Source organism: Xyrauchen texanus, chromosome 20 (assembly GCF_025860055.1).
Source record: "Xyrauchen texanus isolate HMW12.3.18 chromosome 20, RBS_HiC_50CHRs, whole genome shotgun sequence".
Lineage (NCBI taxonomy): Eukaryota > Metazoa > Chordata > Actinopteri > Cypriniformes > Catostomidae > Xyrauchen > Xyrauchen texanus.
Window position 1 is genome coordinate 39719459 of NC_068295.1, and position 15690 is coordinate 39735148.

At 37.3% G+C, this 15690-nt stretch overlaps 1 protein-coding gene across 1 annotated transcript in view; it reads left to right on the top strand.

Moving 5' to 3' along the window:
- Positions 1–12099, top strand: part of LOC127661112 (microcephalin-like) — a 68243-nt gene extending 56144 nt beyond the window's left edge. Inside the window, exons 14-15 of the mRNA XM_052151686.1 lie at positions 10960–11197; positions 11695–12099. Coding sequence (XP_052007646.1) covers positions 10960–11197; positions 11695–11747 — 291 coding nt within the window. The 3' untranslated portion in view covers positions 11748–12099. The remainder of the gene's footprint in view (positions 1–10959; positions 11198–11694) is intronic.
- Positions 12100–15690: the final 3591 nt, after the last annotated feature.

The following is a 15690-nucleotide window of genomic DNA, read 5'->3' on the forward strand; positions in this document are numbered from 1 at the left end:
AATATATTTGTGGCTGTTTTGGTGAGAGAATCATTTTGATGTCATCTCTTTTTATGTCACGTTGTAAGGTATGGCTTACAGATGTTGTTAAACTGATGACTGATATTTATTAAGAAAAATACAACCAGATGTAGACAATTATTGTTACTAAATGTAATACATTGTTTATTACAACGGAGCCCCAAGATCTGAGACCATGAGTGAAAATGCTTTTATTGCATTTGTCTAATGACATAAAATATCATTGCATTGTATTATTAGCATAACAATTTAAGTGAAAATATTAAATAAAAATGTACGTTTAATAATTTCTTTGAATTTGAATTTTTGTTTTAAGATCTGCTTTGATAATGGAAATATGCTTTCTTATGTTTTAAAAGCGTTTATAAAATTTTAGGAATAACAGAAATATTATTAGGCGGATACATCAGAGTGTTTCCTGATTGTAGATAAGAGAGTATATTGGCCTGAAAAGCTGACATGGAGGAAGGGGAAGGCAGGTGTTGTGGAGGAAATAATTCCGCTCAGAGGATGTTTTGTCTGTTAACCCCTTGGGTGTCTCCTCTGCTTGGATATCATGTGTCCTTGTCGTCACTTCCATTAACACCTGAGAGAGCATTGCTGTATGATGACCATCAAAGCTTCCATTCAGTGTCGAGTGCGTCATAGTTTTCACTGGAAATGCACCGGAACAAACATGACAAAAAATTTTTTATTTCTCTTAACAGAGCTTATGTGAAGATTAGAGTGAATTATGTATCTGTATCAAAAAATGTAATGCCCTCTGTTTATTTTGATCTGTTTTGTTCATTACTACATTTATAAAGACTTTGAGGTGCACAGATTGGTGGCCGATCACTAGGCCTGCCGGAGAATGCCCTGCAGAATTCAAACATTCACAAAGTTATATATATATATATATTCACAGAGCACTTTATTAGGAACACCTGTACACCTTATTCATGCGATTATCTAATCAGCCAATCATGTGGCAGCAGTGCAATGCATAAAATCATTCAGATATGGGTCAGGAACTTCAGTTAATTTTCGCACTTTAATTTTTATTCAACGATCATAGTCTCCTGGCATCCACTGTAATGTATCTGACTCTCAACTTGTTCTAATACATTCAAAAGTGGCCTGCTCAAAAAGCATGCCGACACAAACTTGAAGTCAGCGATGTCAAACACCATTGGCTTTCACATGTTTCATGAGCAATTGCGACAAGCTCAATTTGGATGTATCTTTTGAATGAGATGTGATCGGTAGAGCTACTAGCTAAGATTGGCATGTCACTGCCTTCTCGATAGGGGGAAGATTTTTAGCTATTAAAATGTTTAGTTTCACTAAGTGCTTTTGTGTTCAATAAGTGCCCAACATAGATGGAAACTCGTTCAATACTGTTTAAAAAGCATCCCAGGTTGATACCTGAAGAAGTTTATTTTTTTATTTTTTTATTTAACCTTTATTTATCCAGGTAAACTGAGCACCTGTACACCTTAAGAAGAAGTAGATTGAGAAAATGTCAAGAGTACATGTCTGCAGATTCTAGGCAAAGCTGACAACTTTGAAGATGCTAAAATATAACAGAGTTTTGAATTAGTTTGGATTTTGTTTAGTCACAAAATAATTCCCATAGTTCCATTTTGTGTGTGTGTGTGTGTGTATGTATGTGTGTTATGGCCAGAAGACTGGGTCAGAGCATCTCTGAAATGGCAAGGCTTGTGGGGTGCTCCCGGTCACCAGTGGTACCGACAGCGCTCCGAGGAGGGACAAACCACAAAATGGTGATAGGGTGTTGGGCCCCCAAGGCTGACTCATCTTTTCTGAACCGACAGAAGGTCTACTGACACACGGGTCACAGAAAATGTTAATGATGTTTATTGGAGGAATGTCTCAAACATACAGCGCATCGCACACTGCTGCGTATGGGGCTCTGTTGCCACAGAGTGCCCATCATGACCCCTGTCCATTGTCAAAAGCACCTACAATGGGCACGCGAGCATCAGAACTTGACCTCTGAGTAGTGGAAGAAGTTTGCCTGATCCAATGAATCCCATTTTCTCTTACATCACATTGATGGCCGTGTATGTGTGTGTGCATTTACCTGTGGAAGTGATGGCATCAAGATACATTTTGGCAAGAGGACAACCAGGTGAAGGGAGTGTGATGCACTGGGCAATGTTCTGCTTGAAAACCCTGGGTCTGGCCATTCATGTGGACATCAATAAGAACACCTACCTAAACATAGTTTCAGACCAGGTACACCCCTTCATGGCAGTGGTATTCCCTGATGGCAGTGGCCTCTTTCAGCAGGATAATGCACCTGCCACACTGCGCACATTGTTCGGGAATGGTTTGAGGAACATGATGAAGAGTTCAAGGTGTTGCTCTGGCCTCCATATTAAGATCTCAATCTGATTGAGCATTTGTGGGATGTGCTGGACCAACAAGTCCGATCCATGGTGGCTCTACCTCACAACTTACAGGACTTGAAGGATCTGCTGCTAATGTCTTGGTGCCAGATACCACAGAACACCTTCAAGGGTCTTGTTGAGTTCATGCCTCGGCGGGCCGGCGCTGTTTTGGCACACGCGGAGGACCAACAGCATATTAGGCAGGTGGTCATAATGTTTTGGCTCATCAGTATGCTGTGTGTGTGTGTGTGTGTGTGTGTGTGTGTGTGTGTGTGTGTGTGTGTGACTGTACTTCTATTGTTTAGAAATGGTTGGGTTTAGTTGTAGAGGTAAGGTAGGTTGCTCATAAATATCTATATTATAGTCTGATTTAAATCAAATATTTGTGACCATTTCTGTTTACATTTATATTGTTGATAATTGTTTAGGAATGGAGTTGGGTTAGGGGATCTAAAATATTGATATGATCACAAAATATAACTACACTAATCTATTTGATATATTTATAGGTTTATAAGTCAAATAAACATATTGCTGTTAAAGCTTGACAGTGATGCCTCCATTATGAGGCTGCCCTGGGCTTACCTGCCACTTGCATTGGGAAACAGATGTTAAAGTTAACATTTATACTGTCTGATGGCCATTTTGACCACTCATATCCACAGCGGCATGACTACATTTAACGCAAAGCTCAAACACTCTTCTTTTGATCGTTACATCTTAACATTTGTATTTTTAAATCTTTATTTTAGTATCGACTTGGTACTGAAGTACCACTTCTTTTGACATCCTTTGACATTGCTTTTTGATTTTGCTTTTGGCTATCAATAAGTGTGTCATCAGATTTTCACTCCGATATTAAATCCAGTTTTTCCCTTATACGCAATGCAGTGGTAAAAAAGAGATTGCTTGTGGGCCTACCGATGACCACATTGGTGCTTGTTTAAGAGCTGCCGTCGCTCAGGTGCATGGGCTGTGAATCACCTCACAGCATTACATGTGTGGGAGGGCTCCTGTTTGTGTTTGTAATTTTATGTCACAAGGAAGTTGCAGAAGGAAGGAAATTACACAATGTCCTTCTTTTTCTTAAACAGCGTTTACAACGTGCAGAAGCACAGTCCCTTGTATTCTGATGAGAGGGTTTGTCATTGCCAGGTTCAGTGGGCTATTTTTTACTTTTTATTACAAAAGAGACCTACTCACTTTGTGAAACACTTTTAATTAAAGCAGTAATAAGAAAACTGTTGAACGTGCTTGGTGCATAAATGATTAAATCACAAAAAAACAAGAAAATATGCTTTTCCAATCTTTTTCTGCAACAGAAAACAGTATTAGATATAATGTACTTGGTGCATTACCACTTTCATCAACCATTTTGAATTTGTGTTGTCATAAATAAAAATAAAAAAGCACGACAGCCTTGTCTCAAATGCCACCCTACAGCCCTTGTGATCCTCTTCCGAGTCAACACTTTGATGTAATGCCACATTGACTATCAGGTAATAGTTCCATTCTGTCATTATTTATTCATCCTAATGGCATTCCAAACCCTTATGCTGTTTTTCCCGAGGAGAACAAATGAGAATTTATAAAGAATCTATATTGCAAGTAGTCTTATGTATTCCAAGTCTTCCCAAGCCATACTCTAGTTTTGAGTGAGGTACAGACTGAAATTTAATTCATCGTTCACTGTTCTTCCTCTTCCTCTCAAATGAAATATGACTCCTGAGGTGCAAATTGGATTTGACTTGAAATTCATTGATTTCTCATGTGTCTCATGACCAGATGTCACTGGCATCAAACTTAACCCTTGTGTGCTGTTCGGGCTGTTTTCAGCCACTAGGGTGTTTTTTTGAGTCGTTTTTTTGGCCATAACTTTCTCTGTGTTTCAGCTAATGGAATGATTTTTGGTGACATCTTATTTTCACACATATTTTAGGAAAATGCTTTGAAAATTTTCAAAAACTCAACAGTACACTGTGGGCAAATTCACTACCCTTTGGTTATGTTCGTGGCTGAAAACAGCCACTACTTTAAACTGCTGTAAAAATTTATCAGATAAATATTTTTTTTTTTTTTTTTTTGCATAAATCTATTAATCAACCTCAGTCCTGTTCAAAACTACTAAATGTTTTTAAAAAAAATTCAGGATTTTAACTCTTTAATTGCCAAATTCATAAATGATGTCACTGATTTGGGGGAAAAAAAATACAAAATGACGTATTTTCAATATAAAATGTGATTGTGGACTGGATTTTTTTACCTTTTATCACAGTCTTGGACATGTCAAAGATTAGAAACAACATTGGTTTCGATGCATTGTTAGTTTTTGTGCAGCATCAGATTTTAACTTTTTCTCCCTCATTTACTGTTCGTGGCTGTTTTTGCCCCATTGACTTCCATTATAACCACATTTTTTGATTGCAAAGCCATGACACCATATAGTCATGCATTTTTGATTGTTTGTGGTTTTCCCTGTTGGGAAGAGGTAAAATTTGTAATTTTTACTGTTGATAACCACGTGGCACCATTAACCCTTTAGATAGGCCTGTGCAAAAAAAAGCTTAGTTTCTGGCTTTTACATGGAGTTATATGGAGTATAATAGCATATTAATGTGTGTGTGTGGGTGTGTGTGTGTGTGTGTGTGTGGGTGTGTGTGTTGGTGTGTGTGTGTGTGTGTGTGAGAGAGAGAGAGAGAGAGAGAGAGAGAGAGAGTGTGAGAACTCACCTTGTTATTTTTTAGTATTTTTGAAGCGGCACATGACAATGAGAATAATCATGCAAACATTGTCAAAACACAAACAGTATCTTCTAAATTTATCTCTAACAAGCACATGAATTCAAGTAAAAATTAACAGGAATAGGATGCATGTAGTAACAAATGTGTAATGGCACATACCTTGTCTAGATTGTCGACACCTTATCATCTCTAAAACTTCACTACAAGTCAAGCCCTTTCTCATGTTGCTTGCTGCTCTTCTCACCATCAAATGACCAGCAGGCTTGCATGCAAGTGTTTAAATCCACTTGCTTTGTTTTTGAGTTCTCTGCATTTCTCACCATCAAAAGGCTTTTTGTTTTTGTTTACTCCATGTAGTTGTGAGAGCTGAGGTGCATGTTTTGATTTTCTCAGACACAACAAGGTGAGTGCTCACACTCTCTCTCTCTCTCTCTCTCTCTCTCTCACTCACACACACACACACACACACCAACACACACCCACACACACACATTAATATGCTATTATACTCCATATAACTCCATGTAAAAGCCAGAAACTAAGCTTTTTTTTGCACAGGCCTATCTAAAGGGTTAATGGTGCCACGTGGTTATCAACAGTAAAAATTACAAATTTTACCTCTTCCCAACAGGGAAAACCACAAACAATCAAAAATGCATGACTATATGGTGTCATGGCTTTGCAATCAAAAAATGTGGTTATAATGGAAGTCAATGGGGCAAAAACAGCCACGTAACAGTAAATGAGGGAGAAAAAGTTAAAATCTGATGCTGCACAAAAACTAACAATGCATCGAAACCAATGTTGTTTCTAATCTTTGACATGTCCAAGACTGTGATAAAAGGTAAAAAAAAATCCAGTCCACAATCACATTTTATATTGAAAATACGTCATTTTGTATTTTTTTTCCCCCAAATCAGTGACATCATTTATGAATTTGGCAATTAAAGAGTTAAAATTCTGAATTTTTTTTAAACATTTAGTAGTTTTGAACAGGACTGAGGTTGATTAATAGATTTATGCAAAGAAATTTGAAAAAAATATTTATCTGATACATTTTTACAGCAGTTTAAAGTAGTGGCTGTTTTCAGCCACGAACATAACCAAAGGGTAGTGAATTTGAACAATGCACAAGGGTTAATGCAACATGTGCCATATTGTATTTCAGAGCTTCAGTGGAGGGTAGGATTTTCAAAATTTTTCCCGACTTAAATTTTTTGTGGGTAAGATTGTTTAAAAATATTTTTCTCACTTTTGGTGAACTAGGGCTGCAAGGATCACAGTGACAACCGCCCACCACGATTAAAGTTGGATCAACAGTAAAGCCCTGAATCATGGGTATATTGTTGATCAAACTCTAAAAACTGTGTCATTGAACACTGAATAGAAATTAAACATTTTGTAAAATATCACAAAATAAACCATTTGACATGGGTCGATTTTTACCCATTTTCCAGATTCTGCGTTGCATATAAACATCTTTACCAGCATTCTTATCGGCTTATCCAATGTGCACAAGTATTTTGAGCATGCCGGTTTACACTTTGAAAAGCAGAGAATTACCCAATAATTTCAAATCTCATGTACGTGCTGTTTTCTTGGGTTGTGAGATTTTTCGAATGATTTTATTTTATCATCAATCAATTGATGTGCATGTAAATGTGCTCCGTAAACGCCAATGGCTAAAAATATTCCAGGATTTACAAATCTGTTAATTTAGCTAAACTAAAAAATGTACTCACCCACATGCCATCCCAGATTTGTATACATTTCTTTATTCTGCTGAACAAAAAAGGTTTTTAGAAGAATATCTCAAATCTGTTGGTCCATACAATGCAAGTAAATGGTGACCAGACCTCAGAAGTTCCCTAAATCACATGAAAGGAGCATAAAAGTAATCCATATGACTCCAGTGGTAAAATCCATCTCTTCAGAAGCAATATTAGGTATTAAAAGATAGGGGCATTGTTTGGACCTACAGAGCTGCGATATTCTTTTAAAAATCGTAATTTCTGTTCATAAGACAAAAGAAAGACACACACACGTCTGGGATTGCATGAGGGCGTGTAAATGATGAGAGAATGTTCTTTTTTTTTCGGCTGTAAAATGTGAGAAAAAATTTAAAATAAATCCAATTAATTGGCTGTATACATTTGTCTGTAACAAGCGGCATATTGTTGTTACATTGCTCTTGTTATCGCGCATTCCTTTTCTGAACTTTTTACCTTCTCCTCTGTTAACGGAGCTTAAAATGTTAAGTCTCCAATGCTTCAACACTTTGCAATTCTCTCCGGACATTTTTTCAGACGATTCTTCTGTTTTTAAACCAGTTGACACACTTGAAATCCTGCATCAGGCATATTTGTAAAACAGAGCAGATTGTCCCTTTCAGCCTTGCCACTGACCCATGGCAGTCATGGAGCACGCTCCAGAGTTTCCCCCCAGAGCGCACTCAACAGTGATGTGAATGTGTGACGTGCCAGCGTTCTGCCTGTTAGCGTGCACTATTGAGAGAACTCAGACAGGGAGAATAGCCTGCCCCGATTGGAGCCCAGGGAGCTCAAACGAGGTGCAGAAGATGCCATTGTGTTATCTTTGATGTATTACCCTGATCAACTGCAACTGAGTGTCACAAGACATTTGTCATGCACATATACCCAGCACAATGAAGTTCCCATCATTCATATGCTGTGGAGTACTGCCTCTTGCGCTGTGCAAAATATTTTGAAGGTTAGCTCATTCCTTACACATATTTGATAGGGGTGCAAAAAATCTGCATGATCTCATTACGTGACTAGAATTAATTGGTTCATTATACATATCACCACATGTCCACTGTGTGGTGTTAAAAGTGAGTAACATTTTCTCCCAGACAGATGAGGTTTTTAAGTACCCGGTCCTTTGCAACCCATAGTGTAACACACTATCAGCTCAGCTACTCTGCAATGTAATTTAGTCATTAAAATACATTGATTAACATGTCATGTGCAATAGAAAATATGTATAGTTGTCATAAGATAGCATTGTGTGAGGAACAAGGAGAAAAGTGTTTATGATCTGATAATGTGTGAAAAAGTTGTTGTAGCGTCTCTAGTGTTCATTTCACCAGGAAACTACCATGAGTCATGTGCAAATCATATTGCAAAAATGTAGGTAAAATATGGGATTCTAATAGACTTGGGGCCCTATTTTAAGAGTACTAGCACTAGTGCAGTGCAATTCTTTAAGTCATAAGTGTAAAGTCAGTGGGCATGGCCATGAATTTTTTGTATTTTGATGCAAGCTTAGGCTTAGTCAAGGCTTTGACGAAATGGCCCGTGAAAATAGGCTGGGTCAGTGCAATTTAATTCTAAGGTTCTTCTCTGGTTGTTCCACCATCTGCATACTAGTATATAGTCAATTTCCTCAAGCACCAGCAATATAAAGAAAGACTGCACATTCTGTGGTGTCTGGCACCAAAACTTTAGCAGCATATCATTCAAGTCCTGTAAGTTGCGAGGTGGAGCCGCCGTGCATCGGACTTGTTGGTCCAGCACATCCTACAGATGCTCATTCAGATTGAGATCTGGGGAATTTGGAGGCCAGGGCAACACCTTGAACTCTTCATCATGTTCCTCAAACCATTCCCCAACAATGTGTGCAGTGTGGCAGGATGCATTATCCTGCCGAAAGAGGCCACTGCCATCAGGGAATACCATTGCCATGAAGTGGTGTACCTGGTCTACAACGATGTTTAGGTAGGTGGCACCTGTCAAATTGATGAATAGCCAGACCCAGGGTTTCACAGCAGAATATTGCCCAGAGCGTCACACTCCCTCCACCGTCTTGTCGTCTTCCCACAGTGCATCCTGGTGCCATCACTTCCCAAGGTAAACGGCGCACACGTACATGGCCGTCCATGTGATGTAAAAGAAAGCAGGACTCAACCGACCAGGCAATCTTCTTGCACTGCTCCAAGGTCCAGTTCCGACAGTCATGTGTCCAGGCATGGACTTCGACGGTGGACAGGGGTCATCATGGGAACAGTCTGCGGCTACGCAGCCCTATAATCAGCAGGGTGTGATGCACTGTGTGTTGTGAGAGATTCATCCCATAACAACCATCTGTGACTTGTGCCACAGTAGTCCAGACGGGATAGCCTTCGTTGCCCTCGTGCATCAATGAGCCTTTGCACCAAACACCCTGTCACCGGTTTGTTGTTTGTCCCTTCTCAGACCACAGTTGATTGGTACTCACCACTGCTGACTGGGAGCACCCCACAAGCCTTGCTGTTTCAGAGATGCTCTGACCCAGTCGTCTGACCATAACAATTTGGCCCTTGTAAAAGTCGCTCAGGTCTTTACACCTGCCCATTCAACACATTGACTAGGAGAACTGATTGTTCACTTACCATCTAATCTACCCAGACCTTGACTTGTGGTCTTGTTAGATGATCAACGTTATCTGCTTCAACTGTGAGTGGTCATAATGTTTTGGCTCATCTGTGTATATTAGATCATAAATACAATTTTAAATCTAAACAATGATAAGAAGTTAAAAATAAGCCATTAACATTAGATACATTAACACAATCTCATAATTATTATTTTGTTCTTAAAACGGCTACGACAGTGATTAACAGGGACTTATTTTAATGTTCTACTACATTTTAAGAGTTTGGACATGAACTTTATTACCACCTGCACCACATTACCCCCTTAGTTTGCAAGCTTACTCCCACCTATGCCCACTTGCTGTTTGTGCACTCACTAAATAGAGCCCCAGGTAAGTAAAAGTTACTGAATTTGCTAAAAATGTTTAAGTAAAATGTTCTCAATTATCAATATTATGCCATTAAGATTTACTTTTAAGTAAAGTACTAAACTATGTAAATCTTAGTCAGTATTTCCAAAGTGTAGACAGGGTGTAAGTCCATAGTATTTATGGATATTTCATTGTTAGATATATGTGAAAACTATACATCCAACCAGATAGCAAAAAAATATATATATATATATTATTAAGTTAGAAGAGCCTGAAGGTCTGTACTAACTTTGGTTGATGTAACTTAGAAATTTGTGGTCTTGGGTTAGCGATTTTGAAAACCGCACTAATCCAAGTTTGTACAATAACAGTATGTTGTCTTTGTCAAGCTAACATGATAATAGTACCCAGTGTATTATATGTTGTTTGTTTTATCAAAATGCCAATGGTTCCCAAGTACATGGTACATCTCGAAATAAGTTTGATTCAAAAGTAATGTTTGTAGTTATGGTTTGCTCTCAAATATTTTGAATAGAAATTCAAGAGTGCAGTCTTAACATTTTTAAAATCTAATAATTACACACACCTGAAAAAGTCATGGAACATCATGGAAGATTCATGCAAATGACTTTGTCAAAAGGAATAGAAACCCCATCTTTACCTATTTTCAAACTATTTTGAGTTTATGCAATAGCAACTTACATTTCTACCATATTTAGAATATCATGTAGAAATTATGTTATGATTATATTTAGCCATTTTTTTTAATAAAATACTTAAGTTGTATCTTTAACGCTTCTGTGATTGCTGCTATTTGTAACCTTTGAAATGTTGCAGTTGCATATATTTTGATGTAGATTTGTGGGCTTCATTAACCATGTGTAAATTAACAAAAATTAATAGTATGATTTTCTGATATGGTTAATTAAATGATATTAGGCCTTTTGACATGAATATTTCATTGCTTCCCCCTTTTTCCGTGTTTAGGGACTTTATGGACTCATACTACAGGATAGGAAAAAAAAGATTGATGTTCCAATATCTTTCTCTTCTCACAGATATGTCGTCTGCAGCAGCATCTGTCCGCTGGGGAACATCAGCAGGACCTGTTCCAGGATCAGCCGCTCATGTTCGTGTCCCCACACTCCCAGCCCCCCTGCAGCAGCCTGACTGAACTCATTCAGCTGTGTGGAGGAACCGTGTGCCGCAGTGTGCGACAGGCAGGGATCTGTATCGGAGAGTATAAGGGCAAGAAACCAGATGGGAGCCGCAGTCTTTCTGAACAGTGGGTTTTAGGTAAGATAACATACTGATGATGAGCAAGACATTTGTTATTGCACCACTAACAAAATCTGCAGAGTACCATTTCTTGGAAGTTTTTCACTGATTTTGTGCATGCTTGTTTAATTCATTGGGTATCCATGAAATGGTTCTTTATCATGAAAGAAATAAAAACACTTATTTAGCTTTTTTTATGTAATTTTGTGTAAAAATGTCAAGAAGGAAAAAAATGGCGGTTATTTAAGTTGGAATGGGAATGGAGGGTCAAGTCAAGCGCATTACAGTGTGGGATATACTTGTACTCAACACTAGTGTGCTGTATTGTTTAATGCACATTTGTGGTAAAAGAATAGATAATGCAGATATTCCATGCATACTTCACACAATAGATACTAGTACTGCAGAAATAGTAAGAGTAGTGTGCTAGTATACTAGTTTGAACATGGCCACTGTGAATCGTTTTAGTGTGCTCTATTGTACATAACTGTGATCCCATTTCTTTTTCTTTGCAGACTCTGTCACACATCTCACACTAGTCCCATATGAAAATTATATTTTGGAATAAAGATCCTAGGAATGTGACACTCGTTTATTTGCAAGAATTGACTGTGACTTTGTTTTTAATTACTGTCAAATATTTGGATTGTATTATGTATTTGACCATTTAGAAGTAGTGTCGTTTTTTTGTAATTGTTTTTATGAGCTGTCTTTTATGTTCTTGTGTTTGTTTGTAACAAGTCATTTAATAAAACTTGCTGTATTAACTGTGAAACATACTTTAAGTAAACTGCATTATGCTATTGGATTGTAAACAGTGAAGAGCATGATAAGGTCATTTTTATAGGTTAGATCTCAACAAAGAGATTGTGACGTTACCATGATTACAGGACTGTTAATGAGGCATCACTGACAATAAAAATCGGATTAACTTGACTGTGACTCCCACTTTGATAACAAATAATAATCATAAATGTATGCAACATAATCATGGTCACCTTCACATTCCACTGGAGTGAAATGAGCCGACGCATCGTTCTTTTAATGATTCGTTTGAACCATATAATGGAGGATACTGGGCATTATTAGACATTACAACTTTTATTATTATTATTCTGAAAGTCTCTGTTTGTGTTCTGCAGAAGAAAGTAAGTCATACACATCTGGGATGGCAGAGTAAATGATGAGAACATTTTCATTTTTGGGTGAACTATTCGTTTAATGCTAATTCCCACTGCCCCAACAATTATGCTGATGGCCCAGTTTGATCGTCTGTTGCAAAGAAATATGTTCTTTAATCGTCATCTTGACCAACTGTTTTGGAGATTTTGGTCTTTCCCCATTCAATTAGTTAGGAGCTGCACTTGGATGCCACCTGTTTACATAGAAAAATAGCTGAAAGTCTTCTAAAGATGGCGCAAGTGGACGGACTTGCTAAAAAGACTTTGATCCAACTGGTAACTACAATGTTAGAGTTTGTTGGGGCAGTGTGAATTTGCGTTTAGACCCAATGGACCCTTTTCACATATTCCAGGTTAATATATTACGAAGTAAAAGGTTATACATTTACACTAATTCAAAAATTGCAAATAAAAAAAACATTTGCTAGATTTATGCAGTTTTAAATAAGGCCTTTGTGAAAAGGGTCCATTGGCCCGAATCAGCTGTTGGTGGATTTGAACATTTCTCAAAGAAATCGCACAAACTCCAACTGCAAATGTCTGTTTTTCATTTCCAAAGTGCAACAACACAAACAATTCTAATCTTTCATGTATTTATTTAACACATCCCATTAAACATTCACAGTGCTGTGGAAAAATTAAGTGAACCCTTGGAATCAATAACTTGTTGACTGTTCTTTGGCTGCAATAACCCTAACCAAGTGTTTCCTGTAGCTGTGGATTAGACCTGCACAACATTCAGAAGAAATTTTGGACCATTCTTCCTTGCAAAACTGCTTCAGATCAGCCATATTCTCAGGATGTCTGGTGTGAATGGCTCTCATGGTGATTTCACAGCATCTCTACTGGGTTAAGGTCTGGACTCTGACTGGGTCACTCACAACTTATTTATTTAAATGTTTAGTGTCATTGTCCTGCTGCATCACCCAACTTCTACTGAACTTCTGCTGGCACACAGCCACCCTAACATTATCCTGTAGGATATCTTGATAAACTTGGGAATTCATTTTTCCCTCAATGATGGCAAGCAGTCCAGGCCCCGAAGCAGCAAAGCAGCCTTAAATCATGATGCCCCCTCCACCGTACATCACCATGAGGGTGATGTTTTCATTTGGTATGCAGCACCCTTTTTACGCCATACATGCTGAGTGTTCTTCCCAAACAATTCAACCTTAGTGTAATATTCCCATTAGTGTTGGGGAGAGTCAAGGTGGTCTTTGGCAAACTTCAGACTTGCAGCAATGTTTTTGTTGGAAAGCAGCGGCTTTCTTCATGCTATCCTGCCATGGAGACCATGCCTGTTTAATGTTTTCAGTATAGTAGACTCACAAACAGAATTAACCAGTTTCAATGAGTCCTTCAAGTCTTTAGCTGTCACTCTAGGGTTCTTTTTTTACCTCATTGAGCATTCTGCAGTGTGCCCTTTTGAGTCATCTTGGCTGTACGTCCACTTCTAGGGAGAGTAGCCACAGTACTAAATCATCTCCATTAATAGATCATTTGTCTTTCTGTGGACAGATGAATATCTAAGCCCTTCGAGATAACTTTTTAACCCTCTGAGATGTCTTTTTGTCAAGGCATAGTCCACGTCAGCAGATGCTTTTTGTGAATAGCAAAATGTTTGACTGCTTTTTATAAGTCAGGTATCTCTAACCCACACCTCCAATCTCATTTCATTAACTGGATGCCAGGTTTGCCAACTCCTGACTCCAATTAGCTTTTCTTGACATCATTAGCCTTGGGGACCACATAGTTTTTCCATCCTACGCTGTGAATTTTTGAATGATGTATTCAGTATGTACAAGAACAATACATGAATTTGTGTTTTATTAGTTAGAACTGATTGTTTTTGTGCATTATTGTAACTTGATTTTAAGACAGTTTTATAAATAAATGCTGGCAGTACCAAAGGGTTCACATACTTTTTACTCTTGCCACTGTACAGATAATGTCATACTGCAAAAATATTGTCTTTGCATTTATTTTGAATGCAGAAAGTAACATTGTTGAATTGAAAATGCCTCCTATAAATTTTTAACAATGAATAAGATATTGAAGTCCATATGCTCAGAAATGGCCAGCCCAGCTAACATTAGCTACCCCAAATGTGCATTTTACCGTTATTGAGGTTTTGTGGGTCTAACTTTGCCTGCACCACAGTATTGCATGAATTATCTTGCCTCACGTATTGATGGAGGCAAAGATTGTAGTTCAATTCATATCAAATTCATTTAAAATCATATTTCAGAATAAAATGGTGATGGACTAAAAGTCATTGTATCGATAATTGATAATTTACTGAACAAGAAATCTGTAGTTGTCTGGACTAGACTTCATTGGATGAATAGGTATTCTGCATTTAGTGAGCAAACAAATTCAAACTGACTAAACAAAGCCATTTCTACTGAGGACAATTTTGTTGAGAGAATGCAAAAATGCCTTGATTTTTTTAACTTCACTCAACAATTCCTTTTGTACAGTGTCAGGAGTATTGTACATTTCCATTCAACCAATTAATCACAAAAGTCTAAGCGAAATAATTGTCATCATTTAATATTATATCATTTGTTCCCATCTGTAATATGTTACTAATATTCCCCATCTAATATATTTCCTTCCACTCCATCCTTGTATTCATGGGGGCTATAAATTGTGTTACTTTTATTTTAGTAAAAGAGGTAGTGCCAAGGAAAGTATGTACTACCTTAAGGTAAATCATTTTGAAATAACCTACATAGTTTCTTCACTGTAAATCATAGGTATCACTTTATAATAACTTAAATGAACATAAACAATATTATATTATATAATATTTAAAAGATATATTTAAACTGCAGCTGCTCATGCCCACCATTGAAATCTGCTGCTCAAAATAACTCACGTGACAATTGAACAAATCTTTAAAACCATATGATATTTTACGTAATTTACAAAACCCACATTTTTCTGAAAAACTAAATTGCATAATATTTTAATTACATTTTAGCAAGGTTTTACGTTCACAAGACTCAGAAAAAAACCCTTACCATCCTTAACACTGATATTAAGATGTATTTTGAAACGCTTTCAAACATGAGAACACAAAACCAGAAACGTATGAAAAAAACTACAAACTCTAAAGCTTTTCAAATTAAAGTAACTGCCCAAACATTCATTTTTATTTATGTGTTTTGTATTATTATTATTGTTGTTATTTTTGTTCTTTATTGTATTTCACACTCTCTGAACTGTTAAACCATGTAATTTACTATTTTATGCTCTGGATTTGACCATGTTATTTACCTAAGTTCAATAAAAAAATGTATTCAATAATATCCCATGTGACGTCAG